At 50.7% G+C, this 21,552-nt stretch overlaps 2 protein-coding genes across 11 annotated transcripts; one reads left to right on the top strand and one right to left on the bottom strand.

The window, feature by feature from the left end:
• The first annotated feature begins 2,768 nt into the window (after positions 1–2,768).
• Positions 2,769–8,633, top strand: LOC116798871 (E3 ubiquitin-protein ligase RNF113A-like). Its single transcript, XM_032711556.1, is given in 11 exon segments — positions 2,769–2,901; positions 3,452–3,528; positions 3,629–3,733; positions 5,074–5,181; positions 5,458–5,567; positions 5,742–5,848; positions 6,396–6,485; positions 7,225–7,318; positions 7,942–8,048; positions 8,497–8,526; positions 8,529–8,633. Coding segments are annotated over 11 exon segments (1,008 nt in total). The 5' UTR covers positions 2,769–2,801; the 3' UTR covers positions 8,609–8,633.
• A 941-nt stretch (positions 8,634–9,574) lies between these two features.
• STRADA (STE20 related adaptor alpha) lies at positions 9,575–21,119 on the bottom strand. Of its 10 annotated transcripts, none has more exons than XM_032711547.1 (13): positions 21,106–21,119; positions 20,482–20,562; positions 19,254–19,311; positions 18,340–18,368; positions 15,012–15,114; positions 14,357–14,478; positions 14,120–14,228; positions 13,877–14,000; positions 13,245–13,416; positions 12,507–12,611; positions 12,103–12,344; positions 11,397–11,439; positions 9,575–11,017 (listed from the first exon to the last, which is right to left on the bottom strand). In XM_032711547.1, exons 2-13 carry the CDS (start codon positions 20,515–20,517, stop codon positions 10,865–10,867), a joined length of 1,296 nt encoding a protein of 431 aa, XP_032567438.1. In that variant the 5' UTR covers positions 20,518–20,562; positions 21,106–21,119; the 3' UTR covers positions 9,575–10,864. The 10 variants fall into 10 exon arrangements, with proteins under 10 accessions (XP_032567438.1, XP_032567437.1, XP_032567443.1 ...); XM_032711546.1 differs by lacking the exon at positions 21,106–21,119 and adding an exon at positions 20,992–21,093; XM_032711552.1 differs by lacking the exon at positions 21,106–21,119 and adding an exon at positions 20,992–21,093 and having other exon boundaries at positions 20,506–20,562.
• Between the last annotated feature and the right edge of the window lie 433 nt (positions 21,120–21,552).

Raw genomic sequence — 21,552 nt, 5'->3', positions numbered from 1 at the left:
CCGGGACCACGAAGGCAGCTTCCCCTGGGGTTTGGAGGGCTAGGATTTCCCCGGGTACAAGGCAAAACATCAGGAATAAATAGGTTAAATATTAACAGTTAAAACCTGGAGGGAACTCGGGGGTGGTTTCACGGCGGCCAAGGAAGCCGGGATGGACCTGAGCCAGCAGAGAGGCAGCGGGAACCTGTAGCTCCGAGGGCTTCACCTTAACCTCCCAAACCCGTTCAGAGGGGGATCCACGAAGGAAAATACGCAGTGGAGAGGTGGGAATAGCTTTGATAATGATGATGCAGGAGCAAATATTCTTGTTTGGCTCCCGAACACAGCGTGGAAAGAGCCAAACGCCGGCTGGAGGTGGCCCAAAGTCTGAGCCCAGAGGCAGAGCCAGGTGCTTTGTGTGCAGTTTGCCTGTAACTCCCCGTACAAAAAAACACAATCAAGGATTTTATGGAAGTGTTTACTGGACAGGGAGACAGCAGCGATATGATTTACCACGTCTGCCACTCTGCATTGCCCAAATAGCATCTGTGCTGAAGAGGCTCCCTGTCACCGAGCGCAAATAAAGGAGGAATTCCACTCCGTGGTAAAATCAGCTGCTGCCGGGCAGATCCCGGCCCAGACGGTCACACAGAGCAGGCAGCGGAGACCAGAGGGCTGCAAAGTGGGATCTGTCGAGACATGGGGAGGAGAAGAGCATCCAGGGGGTCTCTTTTGTCCCAAAACAAGGGTGGGTGTGTGGGAAGGGAACGAGCACAGCACCCACGGGCTGCCCCGGGCTCTGGGCACGGACACGGGCAAAGGATCCCATCTCCAGGCCGGGTGTGACTCCCTGAGCCTCGGGATGGGGGTCTGAGGGAGGACAGGGCTGGGGACTCGTCCTGGCACCCGCTGAGGGGGGTCCTGAGCTGGGGCCTGAGCCCACGGCCCAGGAGGGTCCCCAGCACCAGGGTCCTTGTGCGGAGAGAGACGCTGCAGGGGCACACGTGTGCTCACACACACACACACACACACACACGTGCCACGGCCACACAGCTGTGCACACACACCACACACACCCCCCACGTGCACACACTGGGGTGCTCGTGCCCTCTCACACATGTTCACACACATGCACACACTGAGGTGCTCGTGCCCTCTCACACATGTTCACACACATGCACACACACACCCCACACATGCACACACTGGGGTGCTCGTGCCCTCTCACACGTGTTCACACACATGCACACACACCCCACACATGTACACACTGAGGTGCTCGTGCCCTCTCACACATGTTCACACACATGCACACACCCCAGCGGACACACACATGTACACATGCACACACATGCCCACGCTGGCAGGTTCATGCATCTCACACACGTGCACACACATGCAGTGCACAGCCATAGCCACACATGCACATGCTGGCACACACACACACACCTGTGCACACTAATGCACGCACAAGCACACACACACGTATGCACAGACTGGCATGCTCATGCCCTCACACATGTGCACACACATGCCCATGACCAGACATCTTGCACATGCATGCACAAGCACACACACACATGTGCACAGGCTGGCATGCTCATGCTGTCTCACATGTGCACAGACACACACAGGAGCACACATGCACACACACGCACATGTGCTCACATGCACATGCTGCCACACTCGTGCCCTCTCACACCTGTGTCCACATGCACACACATGTCCCTGCCCACACACCTGTGCACACTAGTGCACAAATACACACACGTGCACGTGTTGGAATGCATGCATGTGCACATGTGTGAACATGTGTGTGCGCTCTCACACACACACACATGCACATGTACACCCACATGCATGTGCACGCACACACAAACACGCACATGCTGCCAGGCTCCTGCACGCTCACACACATGTGCACACCCATGACCATGGACACACACGCACATGTACACCTGTACTTATGTACACACACCCACATACACACACACATGCAACACACATATATACACATGAGTACACACACACACATGTATGTGTACACACACACACACTCACGTGTACACACACATGTACATATGTACATATGTATGTACACACATGCACACACACATGTACTTATGTACACACACACGTACACACACACAAACATGCACACACAGGTACATATGTACTCACACACGGACATATGTGTACACATTCACATGTACACTCACATGTACACACACGTACACACACATGTACATGCGTACACATATGTACACACACATACACGTACACACACGTACATACACATGTACACACACACACACATACACACAGATACACACTCATGTACATACACACTCATGTACATACACATGTAAACACACACACACGTACACACACAAATATACACACATGTACACACACACACACACACTCACACCCCCGCGGGGCACAGGGCCGTGCCGGGGCACACACCCTGTGCGGGTCCGTGGTCCGGGATCCCTCCCGTGCCCACCCGGGGGGTCCGGAGGGCTCTGGGACCCAGCGGCGTCCCCGTTGCCATGGAAACCCGCCGGGCCCGCGGGGAAACGCGGAAACCGCCCCCGCTGCCGGGCTCGGGGGCCGCGGGAAGGAGCAAGGGGGGACGGAGAGTGCAAGGAGGGATCGGGATCGGGGATTGGGGTCGGGGAGCGGCTCAGGGACCCCCGGGGACCCCCGGCCCAGCCTGGCGCAGCCCGGGGCGCTCAGCCCTCCGGGCCCGCAGGGGGCGCTGCCCGGGCCGGCCGCCCTGTGCCGCTCTATCCGCCGCCCCGCAGTGTCGGCGGCACAAGATGGCGGAGGAGAGCAGCGTCTGCAGCTTCGTGTTCAAGAAGCGGGGCCGGGCCGCGGGCAGGGGCCGGCGGAAACGGCCCAGCAGCGACCAGGAGCAGGGTGAGGGCTGGGGGCACCCCGAGGGCGCGGGAAGCCGGGCCGCGCAGGGCAGGTGCGCTGTGGAGGCGAGGCAGGGCCTGGTGCCACCCCCAGCGCTGCCCACACGGAGGGGCCCGGCCGCCCTGCTCAGCCTGTGTCCGTGTGGTACGCGGGGGGAAGGACCCCTGGCGCTGTGCTAGGGGAGGGTCAGGCTGGATTTCAGGAAAAGGTTCTTCCCCCAGAGGGTGGTTGGCACTGAACAGGCTCTCAGGGCAGTGGGCACGGCCCCAAGGCTGCCAGAGCTCCAGGAGGGTTTGGACAACGCTCTAAAGGACAGGATGGGATTGCTGAGGTGTCCTGGGCAGGGCTGGGGTTGGACTGGACGATCCTTATGGGTCCCTCCCAGCTCAGGGTATTTATTCTGTGTGGTTCTGTGACCCTTCCCGGTGCCATGGGGGGTGAAGGGCTCTGCCCCGGGGGGAAGGTTCCTCCGGCCTCCCGCGGCTGTCCCCGGGGGGAGGCTGCCTCGGGCCTGCCCCCGGCAGAGCGTCAGGCCGGGCTGTCCCCGCAGAGAGCAGCGGGGAGGAGGGCAGCACAGTGGTGAGGAAGGAGCGGCGGCGGGAGACCCCCAACCCCATGATCCAGAAGGTAAGGGGAGCGCCCAGGGGGCACGGCAGGGCCTGCCAGGCTCCAGCCAGGCCCAGGGCTGCGCCCTTCCACCCCCAATCCCTGCCCTGCCGCCCCTCAGACCCGGAGGTGCACCAGGGAGAGGCCGGAGTACGCCCCGAGCAGCAGTGAGGACGAGGACCCTGCCAAGGACATCGGGGTCACCTACAAATCCACCAGGTCGGCGGTAAGGACGGGCAGCAGGGGGGCTGGGGTGTCACCTCGGTGGATTTGTGAGTGTGGGAGCAGCCATTCCCTCTTTTTTATCTATGGATGCACCCCTGTGTCTCAGCAGCCAAGCACCTTGTGCTAGGTTTATTCTGATAGTTCCTCCTAGGTTGGCCTGTCCCTCCTAGAGGTGGGGATTAAAACCCCAGGATGCCACTGGACTTGCCCAACATTGCACAGAATTTTCAGGAGAGGGAGCACTTGGATCAGCTTTGCCCAACTGCTAGGTTTGTGTTTTCGGTGTGGGACCACCTTCCTTCCCAAGGAATTCAAGGTGACTTAGAGGGTGCTCCTGTCTTTGTCCCTGTGATTCCTGATGGAGTAAAAGCTGCAGAGAGGTCATTGGTTTCTTGGGGTTGATGGGTGGCATGTCCAGCTGGGCTGGAGAGAAATCAGCTGTGAAGTTTGGGCACAGCTCAAGTTGCTCTCCCCAGTAGGTTTTACTCTTAGTTCCCTCTTGATCCAGTGACATTTTGCCCATCAGTATCAGCCTGGGCAGGATATCAGTAGGATTAGAAGAAGATATCCACATATGTTCCTCTTCAGAGCTATTTCCTTACTGTGTGTTCTCTGTGTAAATGGGAATAATTCCTGGCTGTCCTCAGGCAAAGCTCAGGGTCAGGCTGAGGTCTCCTTGTCACATTAGAGACAAATATGAAAATAACCTCGTGCTGTGATTATTCACTGCTTTAAGGTGCTCCCAAAGGGCTCTTTGATTGCCCTCCTTGTTGGAGAGCACGGGAAGGGACAGGAGGAGGTGACAGCTTTGGTCTCCAGAAGCTTCTGGCACCCAAGTTGGATTTGTGTTTAATTGAGGCTGGCTGTAATTATTCTTCGGTTTCTGTGCAGCTGTTCCTGAAGATCTGATAAAACCTAGGAAGAGGTGTCTGTTCAGTCCATTACAGAGGAATCTAAACCAGATCACTGTGTTAAAACTGAATTTTGGCCACCCCCAGCTAGGTCAGAAGTTCAGATGTGACATCCCATGTGTGGGCAGGAGGGTTCTGTGGTTGAAGTGTTGGATGTGGGAGACCTGAGTGCAGCTTCCAGCTGAGCTGGGACTGAGTGTGCAGGAGTAAAATAAGGCCAAGTGTTTCCTGGCTGCAGCCTAAAATTTGGGAGCAGTGGGGAATTGGCCTCCAGCCCATGGGGGATTCTCCCTGGTGGGTACCAAGGGATGGCAGAAACTGATAGAAGGTAAATCAGGTGTGTCCAGTTCTTGCTTCAGGTAGCCAGGGAGCTCCCTGCCTTGTCCAGGTTTTCCCTCCACTCTTGTCACAAGTTTTCCTTCCTTTTCAGAAACCTGTTGGCCCAGAAGACATGGGAGCCACAGCAGTGTATGAACTGGACACGGAGAAGGAGAAGGACGCCCAGGCCATCTTTGAGCGCAGCCAGAAAATCCAGGAGGTGAGTCAGCCTCGCTCTGAGGAGCTGGTGCTCTGCAGCAGGAGTGCCTGTGCTTTACTCATCCCCTTCTGCACACCAGCAAGAGTTGGAGTCTCTACTTCCCTGGAAACTTGAAAAACCAAGAGTGCAACCCTTGCAAATAGGGGAATCCTGTGGCTTTGTTGGCATCTTGGTGTTAAGCAGGGCAGGGTAGGAAGGGAGGCTGGTATCATAGTGGTGACAGCTAAACTGTCATGAAGCTTTCCTGATCCTAATCACCTCTTCTTGCTCTCCCAGGAGCTGAGAGGAAAGGAAGATGATAAAATTTACCGTGGCATTAACAACTACCAGAAGTACGTGAAGCCCAAGGACACGTCCATGGGAAACGCCTCTTCGGGAATGGTCAGGTGGGTTGGTTTGAGCCTGGGGGAACTGGGACCATCCCAAAGGCACCTGTTTGGGGCTTGAACTTTGCTGTCACTGCCAGTTTCTGTTTGTCTGACAGGGCTGGTGCCTGGTTCTGGCCAGGCCCTGCTCCAGGGCTGCTGTGCAGGCACCCTGAGCCCTCTCTCCCCTTTCAGGAAAGGCCCCATCCGTGCTCCAGAGCACCTTCGGGCCACGGTGCGATGGGACTACCAGCCTGACATCTGCAAGGACTACAAAGAGACGGGGTTCTGTGGCTTTGGGGGTGAGTGGGTCGTCCCTGCAGCTGAAACAGTGATGCACCAGGTCTGCAAAGGGATCCAGTGCAGCTCTGATCCCCTTTTGTGGTGCTGAGACTGATTCACAGGCACTTCTGTGCAGGTCTGGGGTGTGATGCTGGTGCAGAGCTGTTCATGGAACATTCTTGTCATTTGTGCTGGCCCTCCTGAAAGCCCAGGGCCTCTAATTAGGGATTATGGGAGTCCTGGGAGGGACCCTTGGGATGTCCCAGTGACCCACATTCCCACAGGTGTGCGGGCCCACCGAGGCCATGGGAGAGATGGGATTTCCTGTTCCTTATCCCACTTCCCACGTGTGTTGACTGCTGGCACTGTCCCTGTGGCACAGGGAGGATGATCTTCCCAGCCTGTCAACACTGAGGGGTCCTGTACCTGCTCCAGGAGCTTGGCACTGCCCTGGAGCGGGGAGCAACCCACGTCTCACCTGCTGGGCAAAGCTCAGGAATGAACGTGCTGGTAACACTGTGCCCTCCCAGCCTGGATGTTAATTCCTCTTTTCCTTGTGCTGCTCAGACAGCTGCAAGTTCCTGCACGACCGCTCGGACTACAAGCACGGCTGGCAGATCGAGCGGGAGCTGGACGAGGGGCGCTACGGGGTCAACGGTACGGCCCCTCTGAGGAGGAGGCCACCACATCCTGCCTCTCATCATGGATTTCGGTCTAGTATTAATCCAGCCCCTGGTGTGTGCAGTGTGAGACAGCAAAGGGCTCTTTATTCCAAAGCTGTGGAACTCCCTGCTGCAGGATAAGCTTAGAGCTGCTGCTTTTGGACCACCAGTGACTCCACTCCAGAGGGTGATTTCCCCTGTTGCTCTGTGACAGGAGAGCCCTGCTGTTGTGTGGGTCTGTGGAACTGGAGAGATGGGACCATCTGTCCCACGGATGCCCAGGAGCTGTGACCCTTCCCTGGGCACATCAGCTTTTCTCACTCAGTGCCCAGAGCTGTGGCCCAGGGTTCGTGAGCGTTGCTGTGCAGCTCAAGGGGAAGAGGGTGTTCTCTGTTCAGTTGGAGCCAGAGTTTTGGTGGCAGCTGGTTTGGAAGAAAGTCTAAAAAACATGAGGGGGCTGGAGGATGTTTCTCTTTATAGCAGTGAGTGGGTGAGGTAGAAAGGAATTTGCTCTTGTGAGATGAGCAACAGGCCCCCTGGCTCATTAGCCCTAATTATAGCCCAGGCCCACATGTGTTACTGACATCAGCAACACCCAGATGCCAGAGCTCCGTTCTTTCCAGCACAGATTCAATCCCACCTGCTGTGCTCTCCTCATATTTAATATTTCATGCCCCACACATGGGCTGGGCTGGCTGCTCTTGCTCTGGTCTGGTTCACTCTCTCTTCTGCAGACGAGGAGAACTACGAGGTGAGCAGTGATGAGGAGGACATGCCTTTCAAATGCTTCATCTGCAGAAGTTCCTTCAAGAACCCCGTGGTCACCAAGTGAGTGGTGGTTTGGCACGAGGAGCTACGTGTATGCTGTGGATTCAGCTCATGAGTCGTTCACTGTTGAGGCAAACACTGCCCACAGGCTGTGGGTGGAACCTGGTTGTTGTCTGCCATGGCTTTCTGGTGGGTGGGGAAGTCCTCTGAGAACCAGGGAGCCTCATAGCTGCATCTGGAGCATCCCCTTGGAAGTGATCTCAAGCCCTTGTTCAGGCACTTCTTAGATTTTCACAGATGCTGACTCATTACATAATTTTTCTCCTCAACCTTGGGATTTTGTCACGCCTTCATTCCTCCTGGAATGGCACACTGCACTGCCTGAGCAGAGAATGGGAGAATGGGGAAGCCAAGAGCTTGGTGAGGAAGAGGAGGCTGAGGGCAGCCCTCTCCCACACTGCTGGCTGTCCTGGTGCCTGTGTCAGAAGAGGTCACTGGTGGCTCTGTGCTGTCACTCCACATCAGTGAAGCAGTGCCAAAACACCTTCACTGGGACAGGGATGCAGGGGAAGCTCTGCCTGCAGCTCACTTTTGCTCCCCCTGGGACCAGCAGTCTAATTTTTGCCTGCAGGCCACAGTGGTTGTGTTTGGTGACTTGCAGTGAGCCCTGTGTCTCCCTGCAGGTGTAGGCACTACTTCTGTGAGAGCTGTGCCCTCCAGCACTATCGCAAATCCCAGCGCTGCTACGTCTGTGACAAGCAAACCAACGGGGTCTTCAACCCAGCAAAAGGTAACACACACCTGGGGGGAGACCTTCCAGAGCAGCAAAGGCACCAGCTCCTGATGGATCTTCTTGGGGCTGGGCCTGGCCCTGGAGCTGAGAGCTCTTGGCTGCCAGCAGAGCTTTATTAGTGCCAGGAGATATTAAATCATGGCCTGGGAGGCTCAGTGGGTGCAAAATGAGGGTCTGTGCTTGCCCTTGGTGTGGAAATTCAGGGAGTGAGTTCTGGAGAGGGAAGGGGGACGTGCCAGGGGAGCAGCTTGTCCCATCAGTAAGGCAGTGATGGAGTGACCAGGTCGTGCCTGGACTCAGCCAACGCTGGATACCCTCTGAGCTGAGCCTCTGCAGGCGAAGGATCTTTGGTAGCTGCCCTGGCTCTGGGTGTTCACAGGACCTGGCTTTGGTGTGGGACAGCCCCTGCACCTGTCACTTCATCCTGCCTGTTCCTGTTTTTCAGAGCTCATGGCAAAACTGGAAAAACACAAAGGGGAGGAAGAGGAGGAGCAGCAGTCAGACCACAGCGAGGATGGGCAGTAGCAGAGCACCCTGTTTTGTATATAACTGAATAAAGCTTTTGTAGGATAAAAAAAAAAACCCTCACACCTGGAGCCAGGGGTTGTGTATCCAACCAGCAGCTTCTGGAACAGTGTCCAGCTGTGCTGGACTCATTTGCTGCTCTGGCAGAAGAGGTGAGTAGTAGAGCTGTGGCTGAGTAGGGCTGTTTGCTCCCCCCAGGACCCCAATGCACCCGGGGAAGGAGATGCTGAAAGCTGAATGTTCAGTTCATAACTCACTGCTTCTGGCCAAGGGGCTGCTGTTCACTCCTAATTCTGCACTGATCCTGCTGCTGTGTAAGCATAAAACTCTCCAAGTTAATTTAAGTCCATAAGCTCTGAGCATGGAGCAAGCTGCAAGCAGGGACAGGGATGAGAAATATGAGCTGGCATCAAGTTCATCCTTCACCCTAAAAACACTAACTCAGGGGAAAGGAGGCTGGAGCACTGCAGGCATTGGGGATTTATGCCCTCCTGTCTTGGTTACTAGAACTTGTGAGGGATGAACTTCAGTGGGCAGCACAGCTCCTGAATCTGCCCTGTTTGTGAGAAAACCCAGCCCCCAACCATCCTTCACTCAGCCCCAAAGGTTTCATGACAAGTGGTACTGTGCTTTTTCTTGCTTTAAGTACCAGGGATTCAGCCCTGATAAGGATTTCTGCAAACTGCAGACTTCATAGCAAACCAAGAAATTAAGATCCACTTACTCTAATAAGATTAAATCAGGAGACAAACCTGATCCTGGAGAGGAACTGGGCCTGACCTTATAAACACCCCTGTGCTGGGAGAAGGGTTTCACTGAAAGTTTCAGAAAAGAGCAAGTGCAGGTGTTTGCAGCTTCTTGATTTCGCTGAAATATGTCTTTGAAACATGAAGGCAGCTGCAATGAACTGGTGACCTGTATGGAGATAAGAGCAAGTGTGCACAGCCAGCCTGTGTCACCCTCTGATTCACTCCCATCAGCCTGCAGAAACAGCAGACTTAAAAAACAACTTCAGAAATATTTTATTTGTTTTGGCAAAAAACTAGAGTAACAAACTTTATCTGGGTTCAAGTACAGTTTATAAACACAAGAAGGACCCGTTGCCAGCACCACTACTCCCATCAACTGCACCTACATGAAGATTCTCAGTGCTCCAATAAAGAGTAGACGACCTCCAGCACCAGTGGTCCTTGGAAAAGTCAAACGAAAAGCCTTAAATACACCTCCAAAAAAACCCCAAACACTGTGGAATGGGGGAGAGCTGCCACAGCAGCAGGGCAGAGTCACACAGTCGTGAATCACAGGGAGCCATGTGAGCAGCTTTTACCTGTCAGTCAGCCAGGGAAGGCAGAACAGCTCTGGTGATGGAGGGGTGAAGTTCAGTTCTGTACAGGAGTCATCAGCAAGAGGATTTAGCAGGAAAATCAACTTACTGTTCCTCTCTGCCAGGGTAAATCACTAAGAACAAGCTGGTAAGAGTGCTGTGTGCTGTGAAACCAGCCCAGATAGCACGAGGTTCAACTGGATGGGGATAAAAAAGCTGGTTTGTGGTAGAGGCATCCACTGCTCTGGTGACAGAGGCAGCTGGGAGGGGAGGCTGGAAGGTCCTGTCTGACCTGGAGTTCAGAGTGCTCAGCATCGAGGGAGGAGTCTTCAAAAACCCTCTCCAGAACTGGCAGAATCCAGTGCTGCACAGGAATGCCCAATGCAGCAAGAGTGCCTGGAATGGCACCAGGTTGTCTTTGATCTCCCATTTTCCATCACAAAGCAGTAACTAAGAACATAATCCCTTTTGTCCCCATCAACACTTGCCCTGTGACAACACTAACAGGAATCTGACTAGTTCTAAGAGAATGCCCAAAACTAAGAGCTGCCCACCTCCCCTCAACTCTAAGGCACCCTTAAAAGAGAAAGAACCACAGAGGGTAGGGACATGCAGCCTCAACTGTGATAGGAGGAAGCCAGTGATTTTTAGAAACACATAAATAGAGACCATAACTACACAAACTCACTCAACCCCCTCAAGTGATCTACCAGTGCTCAGCCACAAGGGTGGGGGCTCTGGGCACTGCACCATCTGGAATACACCACAGTTCCTTGGGTTGATCCTTTCCCAGCTCAGGTCTGTCCATGCTTCCAGGCTACTTCTTAAGTAAACAGGCAGTTGAAGTTCCTTCCCAAAGACCTGTAAACTCTTCTGTGTGTAACATTCATCAGCTTTTATGAGCAGGACCAATAAATACAACGTCCAGAAAGCTCCTCCAGAACTCGGCATAGTCCCTGTTTTTCTAGAATTCCCAGTCATCTACATCCAGCTGCTCCAGATTTGACACCAACCCAAAAATGCCACTGGGATCCTGGGGCTGTGTCCCTTCCAAGTTGGTGATGGGGGTGACGGGGCGCAGGAGTTCCGGGAGCGCTTCGGACGCGCGGCGCTTGATCTGCACAGAGCAGAGAGAGCTCGGCTGCTCAGGTGCTGCTCCACCCCTGGGCAGCAACACCCGGCAGCAAACCCACAGATCACTCGTTTGGGCTTGTGAAGGACCAGGTTAGAACTGCCTCGCCCCAGAACTCAACAGCCTGTGGGTGAAGAGCTGTTGTGACACATGGGACAGGCAGATTTACAACCCCTGTTTGATAAGAGATGCACGCCCAGGGGGATGAGAGGATCACCACTGCACTGCAGCCACCAAACTGACTCAGTCCTTCAGATCACAGAGAATTCAGCGACTCAACGGGCCCACCCTCGGGTTCAGGGACACAGCAAGACAACTACAGCAAAGCCACTGTGCTTTACCTGCAGATAAATTAGTTCCTTACCTGCTTGAAAAAGGGGTGACTGAGCAGAGCGCCTGCGCTTGGCCTGTGGAAGGGAGGGAGAATGGAGTAAGCACACAAGAAAACATGTCAGCCTTTGAAGTCAGGTAGTAGAAGAAAAGATCAGTCCTTCCTGCCTCTCCCATTTCTCATTTATTGGGTATCTCTCTTTTGTCACCAGGAGCACAGTTATTAAGTATTTAATATCACATAATATTTTATGTGAGGTGAGTTCAACCTTTTTTCTAACCCTCCAGTTACCTACTTGCTCCTCCCAACATCTGGCCAAGGACAGCTTCCAAGCACTGGGACATGCCAGAGAAGTCTGTCATGGCTATAGATGACCCCACCCTCACTACAGAGGAAAATGCAGCTCTTGATCCCTTCCCATCATAATTCTCTGCTGGCTGAAGAGCAGAGTGAGTGGAACTGGGTAAAAGTGGTCTTACGGGGCCAGAAATTCAAGTTGTTCAGTTTGTTTCCTTGATGTGCTGCACCATTTACTCCCCAAAGAAGGGTGTCAAGGAGTCCTTCAGGCTCTCATAAAGCGCTCGAAGTGTTAACACTGCTCTGTTTTACACACCTGGACTGCTCTCCTCAGTGGATGCAGCACATCCTCCCTCCACCACACTTTGGGAAAGAAAACTTTGAACTTTGCTGACTCCCACAGCTTAACCAGGTGTGAAGAGCAGCTTTCACCTGGCTTTACCTGAAGTCAGGGTTCCTCTGGAGGCACTGCTCCACGAAGTTATGGAAGTAGGTGGAGAAGGTGCGGAGATAGGGGTGCAGGGCTGGCTCTCCGTTGGCCGCTCGCACGTTGCTGACGGCCGTGCTCTCACCCATCCCATAATTAGCACTGGAGCGGGACGTCTTCATAGTCAGCTCGTCAGCAGGAATTGTGGTGGTGTCCAGCAGGCAGGGAACGGTTCCATTCAGCTTCTCCAAGAGCATCTGGAAGAGCAGGGCACAGGCAACATCACAGACAGTAAGCGAGACAGTTGGGACTTCCCACTCACACAGGCACAGCACCCTTCTGTCCTCGCATCCCAGCGCAGCGAAGCAGCTCCATGTGCCAGGATGAAGGATGAGAAAGGAGCAGCTTCCAAACCTCACCTGAGTGGAAGGCATGTCTTTGAAGGGGACGTGTCCGTTTGCCAGCTCACAGGCCGTTATCCCCACGCTGTAAATGTCAGATTTTGCATCGTAACCCTGGAGGTTCTACATGAAAGGGAAAAGAAAGATTAGCCCTGAGGACTTGGATGTGACTGATTGGGCAATACTCATGATTTGATATGCAAGTCAGCAAACCCAGATGATTAGAGCAGGAACAGCACAACCCACAGACAGACTGGTTTATTGTGCTGGGGTGTTTTGGTTTGTTAAAACACACAGTTAAGGGCAACACTTGTGCAACTGCAATCAGCCAGCTGGTAGGGTTGGCATCTGCCTTGGGGTAACTGGCACCTGATGTGACCCTTTCATAATGAGACAATCTGTAGAGGTACCTACAGTTAAACTATTTACTCAAATAGATAAATTTGTCAGAGTTTCCCTGCACCCACCCCAAATCTGTTCCCTCTAGTCTCTACCCTTCCTTTTCCTTGCATTTAAACACCTTTTTACTGTTCAGCAATTTCCCTTTCCAACAGGAATACAAGTTTTCCCTTGCTGGGGGGTCACTTTCTGAGGCAATAAGGACAGAAAAAAAGGACAGCTCATCACAACAAAAAGTGACTCCCTGGGTTTTGTCACGTCCCCCCTCCCTACACCCCCTGAAGGTGCCCTAACAACTCAGAGTATTACACAGAGATGCCACAGATCACTAAACACAAGCAGGTTTTTTAAACACACCTGCTGCAAGACCTCAGGACTGAGCCAAGGCAGCACTTTGATGCTGTACTTGGGGAAGTCATGAACAACTTTGAGTCGCTGCCCGTGGTTGATCATACTCAGGTTACTCCTCAGGCCAGAGAGGTACACCTTCCCATCCACAGAGATCAGGATATGGCTGGCTTTGACACTCCTGGGAAAAGAAGGGAAAAACAGTCAGGTTCTCTGCCTTTACTTCACTGGACAGCTCAATGCACAGGACAACACCTGAACAGCCTCCTACCAGGACACTGAGACTCCTAAACAACCATCCTGGGACCACTTCTACAAACATTAATGGGACTCTCTTCACCCCCTTTGCATGTTCCCAAAGAATGTTTCTGTGGCAAGGAGAAATGCAGGACTAAAGCTTATGGACTGTGATTTCAGATACAGTGGTCTTTGGGACAAATTTGTTCCACAGTGACACTTTCCTGCAGCTTAGTAAGGTCAGTGATATCATCTCCCATGAGTATCAAACTGATCTGCTCCAACAGCAAATACAAAACTTAATGTGTTCAGTGTCTCCTGAATCATCCTCTCTGCTCTACTCTGAGCAGTATTTCCAAGAGCTTCCAAAAGAAGGAAAATGGATCAATTTATTTTTTTAATACCTATGTACATAGCCCATGTGGTGGATGTAGTCAAGTGCTTTCAATACACCTTGGAGGATATATGCAATGGCCAGTTCACTCATCCCATCCATAAAATGGGTACAGATTAGATCTTTTGCAGAGCCTAAAAAGAAACAAAACACCACCTGTCAGAACAAAAGCCCCAAGGATACTTCACCTCTTCCACTTCATTTCAGTTCACACAATATGATGGTGGGACAAAGGTATCCCCTCTCCACCTACCATAGGCCATGAAAGATGTCACAACCCACAGCTCATTGTCAGCTATGAAGGTTGCTTTGTATGGCACGATGTTCGGGTGGTTGAAGAGCTTGGAAACATGAAGTTCCCCCTGAAATAAAAAAAAAAAAAGATGTTTTGATTAGGTTTGGAAAATGTAGAAACATGGCTGCAGTGTTGATAAGCACAGCTGTAGCTGTCTCTGTCCTCTCCTCAGCTCCCATCGTGGGTTGGTGTTACCTGCAGGAACGTGACCATCTCGTTTGTGCAGGCCTCCAGGTTCACCCTTCTGACTGTGACATACTCTCCTGTGGGTTTATACCTGGCCAGGTTCACAACCATCAGGTCTTCAAAGCCTCTGCCTGAAAGAAAAGGCATTAAAGCTTCAGCAACACCTCTGGAACCACACCCCTCTGGAGAAATCCTCCAGCCCTTCTGGAACCACACCCCTCTGGAGAAATCCTCCAGTCCTTGACCCTTCTAACCATCTTTACGCTCATTTACTGAAACTATTCTTGGCCTTGTGAAAAAGAGTAATCATTCCATCAGATACCACTTTCCTTGGCAGGTATCCCATTGAGAGGAATCCTCCTAGCCAGTAATATTATCCTGTCCTTCAAATTCAAGACCGAGGTAGAAATAAAGTGATCAAGACCACCAAGGACAGGTTTCAGGCTGCTTCTGCTGACTGTACTGCACCCCCAGTATCATTAACCCACCTCCCAGCTGAAAACCTTCAGGACTGGCATCTCATTTTTTATTCAAGTGAGTTTAAAATCAAAGATGACAGACACCTAATGTCAAAAATAAGCAATCAATCAAGAAAAGGCCAACAATCTGTCCAAGTTGTTTTCTCTGCAAAGCAGATTCTGATCCTCCAGCCCTCCAGAATTACCTATGATGGTGAGCAACTCATAGCAGCTGCTGTCTGGAAGGAAGTTGCTCATGGTGTCCCTTTTAGGGGAAGAAGCTATCGACTCGGAGCTCGCCTCATTTGTCTGGGGGAAAAAAGGAAGTCAGGTCAAAAGAAACAAAGATCACCTGCTGGAAAAATCATCTGTGCCTTACCTCATCACACACCTCAAAATAATGGCAGTACTGAATACAGAAGAGGATTTCATTGCTGTTATAATGCTCTTAAATAGTCATTTATCAATTGAAATTCAGGAGATGCCTCATTTCAGAAGATCCAGAGATCTGTGTTACCAAACAAGTAACAGGTAGGTTGTTAACCACTGTAAGCTAGAATTTATTCAGGAATATTTGGATAAAGCCAATTATTATTTCCCAGGAGAGCCTGAGCACTGCTTTAAGGTAACTGCCTTTCTCCCATGAGTTACAAACTCCTGTGCCACCATCCTGTTTGCCTGAGCAAGAGCCAAAGGGAAGCTTGTTCCCAGCACTTCCCTTCACTGTGGCAGTTCCTGGTGGACGCTGGGGCTCCTGCTTTTCACCTGCTCACCTGGGATAAGCCCAGCACAGCTGAAGCTGCTTAGCTGAATGGCACAAGGGATGAAGAAAATCAGACACATGTGAAAAGAGAAGCTCCAAATGAAAGCAAAAACTGCAAAGCATTAGTGCTTACAGAAAAAAAAAAGGAGGGGGAAAAAGGGATAAAAAAGCCCCACCAGCACATGGGGAAGCAGCACTCCCAAGCCTGTCAGCTTTCCCTCACTCCATCTGACACAAAGCTTTCTGCCTTATTTACAGACACATAAATCTTCCCAAGTAGGATTTTGCAGATGATAAACTTCAACATTCTTACAAAGCTCCTTTATGCCTTCCAACTCCCTCAAATTCCAAAGTCACCAGGAATGCATCCAAATGGGGATTAGAATTTATTTGGTGTCTAAAATCGCATTTAGTTATCTCGAATTTCCAGCACATTAACTCCTCCTGACATTTGGAACGTCAGCTCAATTTTTCCACCTCATTCTTCATCAACAGCAAATGCCCTTTATCAGACCTTCTCTCATGGTGCATGAAGCAGAAGAGGTTTGTGCCTTTTCCTAGTGTGACAGCAAACTCCCTTTTTTATTTCCATCACTGAAAGATGGAAACAGCCCAGTGACAGCTGAAAAACAAGGACCTTCCTGTTCTACCCTCAGCACGGGGTACATGCAAAGAGCACAGACAGGAATTGCTGAAAATTACCTCTGGGTCCCCAAGTGTACTTTGAGAGTAAACTAAAGAGTCACACTTCCCAAGTTCCACCTTTTCAACTGGCTATGAACAGCACACTGCCTGCCTTTAAAATATTTTTCCAGTAAGGCAAAAATTAAGATTTGTGACCAGTGCTAGGGTATAACTTCAGCTCAAACAACTCAGTCCTGTCTCAGGACCAGCACTCTCAAATCCTTTCTCCTAGTCCTAAGACTACAGCGCTGTTCCTTGGCTCAGAACAGGCAGCAACTTCCCACTCAGGATTTCAAACTTCTGCTAAAGAGGTCTGTCAGTTCTGATCCCAATTGTATCATTCATCACTTCTTGCAGCAATTTCACACAGTCCTGCCAGCAGCCAGATTGCCAGGAGAGACACACAGGCAGATGGAAACCTCTGAAGCAGAAAGGCACCACCAAGGAGATGGAAGCAGGAGGCTGGGAAGCAGTTATGGAGCGGTGACAGCTAGGGGGACACTGAGCAACATGTAAGTGGTTTGCTTTATTAAAGTCCACTCCAGACAGAGCATGAGCCAACAAAACAGATGCAAAGAATTAAATAAATTTAATCTCATTAATGGTGTAGGCTGTACAGTAATGGAAAGATGCTGTAAATTCTCTTTTGAAGTCTTCCAGTAGGAGGTCTTCACTCACCTCTCCTCATGTTAGCAGTGACCAATAACAGAGTTAATGCAAAAGGAGCTCTACCAGGAACTTATTGACACCATACAAGAGTTTAAAAAAAAGAAAGTTAAACTGAAATGTCATTTATGAGATACTGCAAAAAGCTCCTCAGTGGTTTCACACGGGGTAACTTTTGGTGTATGGTCAAAGGCAAAAGCAGCTTTATGGCCCAGCATTCACTCAGAGCTGGCTTTACAGCTCCTGGAGCTGATCTTAATTTGAGATAGATTTAAAGGAAATTAACCTTTGAAAGGCAACTACTGGTATAAATGCCACAGCACAATCAGTTATGTGATGCTTGCAAGGATCTGCATTTGCCAAGTGACATTCCTCTGAGTTAGGAAGAGGGAATATCAGTTTTGTTCTGCTGCCTTCCTCTCCACCTCCTCATTCCCTCACTCACTTCCAGCACAAGCAACAGAAATTTTCCTCCCACCCCTCTCCCCAAATTATTTACTTTTTTCTACAGCTTTGCTGGGAAAAAAAAGGCTTTTATTTAGATATAAAATTCAAAATGAGAATCAGTAAAAGTGTCCAAACCCCAAGTGAATACTTTAATAAAACCAAAACAGATGCTAATCTCAACTTGCTTCCAGCCCAGCATATCTGTAACACTCAGCCATTTCAAAAAGGTGTGAATGTACTCAATTTTAGACAAATTCCAAATACATCTCCTATTTTCAGCTTTGTTTGTGCCAGTAAATTACAGACACTGGCACAAAAATCAATTATAAGAAGCTTGAACTGACACAGTTATAATCAAATCACACTTAATTCATGTTTGTAATTAACTTAAACTAGAGCAACACCTGCACACAGAGATGTTTCAGTGTGTTGTGGGGAGGTGGGGAATCATTTTGACAAAAATATTGTCCTGTAAATTGTGCTATTTTATGTGCTCATTATGAACCAGAGAGTGATCAGGTCCTGGAGAACAAACACCACCAAGGTGAAGCTTTCAACTGCCACATTTTGGATGTACATTTTTGAACACCCCATGGCTGGGAGTGATTTTACTTTTTAGGAGGCAAATCAGGCATGGAATTGGCTCTGAAAATGACCACCAAACCTCTTCCTTCATTCTCTGAAGAATCAGATCTAAGTCACCTCAAAAAGAGACCCTCGAGAGGCTGGGGGGAGAGGGGATGATGACACCAGTACAAATCCAAGAGACTTGAGTTTAAATTTTTGGCTGATCACAGAAGAGTTTGAAAACCACACACCAAAATCTCCACTCCAGGGTGAAACCTGCTTCCACACTTGTAGAGCTAAATACAGAGATGAGATATATAACTAAGATAAAAAGAAAAATCAAACTTCCACAAGGAATAATCTCCATGCAATGAACCACAGCACCACAGCCTGCACAAGTCACTTACTTTTCTCCGAGAGTCACCCGGAGGCTGCTCTGGAGTAAAGAAATTAATTGTTCACCATGTTGTGTTCAACACATTAAAATATAGCTGGAAAACTGAGCAAATAACCCTACATGACACTTTCTGATACCACATATACACAAGTCTTTGTTATTATTTAATTTACATAAAATTTCAATACACATATGGGAATTAAAGAGATTCAAACAGTGCTACTGTTCATATATTTGACAGAAATGTAAGGTGGCAATTTTTTTAATTACAGCCCTAAATATCCCTCTGCCATGTCCCTGCTCATGGCAGGGGGGTGGACTACATGATCTTCAAAGGTCTCTTCCAACCTAAACTCTTTATGATTCTAAACACATTCAGAGGTGACACTTAAATACAGAAGAAACTATCGAAAACTATTCAAAGCAATAAAAATTCCTCCATTCCACCTGAAAGCTCAAGGTCTAGACATATTTCCTACGCTGATTTTTTCCATGTCATTGATCAGGAATTCTGCATCCTAGTGGGCAATTTGGGGTTTTATGCACAAGGCAGAGCACAAACCCATCAGGTCTCTGCAGGCACACTGGGGAGCCATCAGCAGTTTCAAAATCCACTTTTACTCAGAAAATCATAATTAACTTTACCAAACCCCAAAGCCACCTTTTGCATAAGAAAAAAAGTGGTTATGCTGAGAAATACAGATAAAAATAGTACAGTAATCAACATGGAACTGATTTCCAAAGGACAACACTTCCACATTAAATTTCTGTGCTTTGCCAGCCTGAATAACCAGACCTGGTGCTACAACCAGATTGAATCACCTCTTTTAGTGTTAAGATACATCTTTACCATCAAATTAACAGACCTTGCAGCTAAAATAAAACATTTCTAACAATGTCATCTTAGGAGAGTAGAGAACTTACCTCCAAACAGCTCGAACTCTCTTAAACCCTCAACAATGAACTTCTCAGACACCCACCGCTGAAAGACAGAAAAATCCTCCCCACAATCAGTTATTCCACCTGGAGCCAAGTTTCTTTTCCCCCCTTCCCCAAAAAAACCCACAGGAGAATCATGTAACTTCAGTAATTATGGAACTGATTTGCTGCATCATCAGTTATATCCTCACTCTGGACAAGGACATTCCCTTTTTGTGACAACCCACCGCTGTTATTCCCAACCAACATGCACTAAAATGCAGTAAAACTAACATCATTTTAATAATTCAAACAAGTTTTTATACATGCACATACAGCAAAAATTACCAACATGCAACAACTCCCTTTTACAGGCAAATAAATTGGGTTTTAGGGTGTAATAGGTGTTAAAAAAAAAAAGCTTTCACAATTTACAATCTTAGAAAATTTAAGTATTTTGGTTACATGTCTACTGATTAGAACATAAAGGTTCTAAAGCTGTTGTTCTCCTCCAGAATTCACATTTGAAATTTCACAGCATTAGGTTCTACTACTATCCAACACTGTAATTCAAAGAAAGAAAAATATCTACACACGTAATAAAAAACAGAATATGCAATTTTAAGCTAGCAGAGTATTGATCACGAAGTTAGTATTAAACAACAAATCACAAACATTACCAGGGTAGCATCTGTCTACTTGGCAAAATAATTTAAAAAACAGCTCATGTTTTTTAGCACAAGGGAAGCCAGTCCTAGAAAGCACCAACGAGTGTTTAGGTTATAGTAGCTCAAAACTTGTCTGTAACAGTACCATTTTAAGGCATTAAAAGTGGTTGTGTTGCAGGAAACCTCACTTAAAAAAGCAGAATCAAACGCAGCTGCTGAGTTTAGCTTTGCAAGCAAAGTGAAGGGAAAAACAAACAGGTGACACAGGTGAGGCGGCCACTTCTTAAAAAAAAGCTGAAAATAAACAGCATTATGGCCCTTTTTCTTCATTACAAGGCCCACTGCAGCCCCGCTGCACACCAAGGAGATACGCGTGCAGCAATAAATCCTTCGGCACAGTGTTTTTTAACCAGCGCTGGTCGCACACCCATCCCCGCCCTGTAATTAACCCCGTAATTAAGTTTCCCTGCGCTTTCACGGTGCTCTCCAGGCCCGGCCCCCTCTGCACAAAGCGCGAGGCTCGTCAGTACCGACTCGAGGGAAGCTGGGAGGTCTTCAACACTCACCCTAATGCGCTCGGGTTTACTTACAAGGAAAGACATGGATCCGCCGCTGTGGGACCGCGCGCAGCAGAAAGGGCGGGACACCTGCGGGACACACAGCGGAGCGGCCAAGTGTCACCCCCGCACCGGGCAGCGCTCACACCCCCGGCACCCCCGGGCACCCCCCGGCCCCTCACGGACCCGCAGCCCCGGTAACCACCGCCCGGAGCCCTCACAAAGCACCGAGACCCCGGAATCCCCCAAGGCCCCTCACCCGCCCTGCCCAGCAGCCCCGGCCCGGGAGGGCCTCAGGGGAGCGGTAACCCCGGTAACCACCGCCCGGTGCCCTCACAAAGCACCGACACCCCCGAACACCCCCCTTGGGCCCCTCACCCGGCCCCAGGTGAGCGTTAACCCCGGTAAGCACCGTCAGGAGCCCTCACAAAGCACCGATACCCCGAACACCCCCCGGGGCCCCTCACCCGCGGCCCACACAAAGCACGGACACCCCCGATGTCCCCCTGAGCCCCTCACCCGACCCCAGCGCGGGAGGACCCCAGGGGAGCGGTGACCCCGGTGAGCGCCGCCCGGAGCCCTCACAAAGCCCCGACCCCTCCCCGGGTGCCCCCCCCGGGGCCCCTCACGGACCCCTCAGACTGCGGCCGCCGCTCACCGGCGGGACGCGCTGCGCGTGACGTCACCGCGCCGGCGCGCGACGCGCGTGACGTCACCGCGCCGGCGCGCGACGCGCGAGGGGGCGGGGCAGGAGCTGCCGCCATGTTGGGTCCGTGAGGGGGCGCGAGGGGGAGCGAGCGGGTCCCGCGCTCCGGGGCACAGCACTGAGGGCTGGGGCGGAGCGGCTGCAAAGCGGCTCTGCCGGTGCTGGTTGACAGCAGGCTGAACGTGAGCCAGCCTGTGCCCAGGTGGGCAAGAAGGCCAAAGGCACCTCTGGCTTGTGTCAAATGGAGCGGCAGCAGGACCAGGGAAGTGATTCTTCCCCTGTTGTGGTGAAGCCACACCTCGAGTCCTGTATCCAGTTCTGGGCCCCTCAGTGCAAGGACATTTACGGGCTGGAGCGTTTCCAGGGAAAGGAAC

Source organism: Chiroxiphia lanceolata, chromosome 26 (genome assembly GCF_009829145.1).
Source record: "Chiroxiphia lanceolata isolate bChiLan1 chromosome 26, bChiLan1.pri, whole genome shotgun sequence".
NCBI classification, from domain to species: Eukaryota; Metazoa; Chordata; class Aves; order Passeriformes; family Pipridae; genus Chiroxiphia; species Chiroxiphia lanceolata.
The sequence above is the reverse complement of the archived record's forward strand: the minus strand, read 5'-3'. Positions and strand labels throughout refer to the sequence as shown.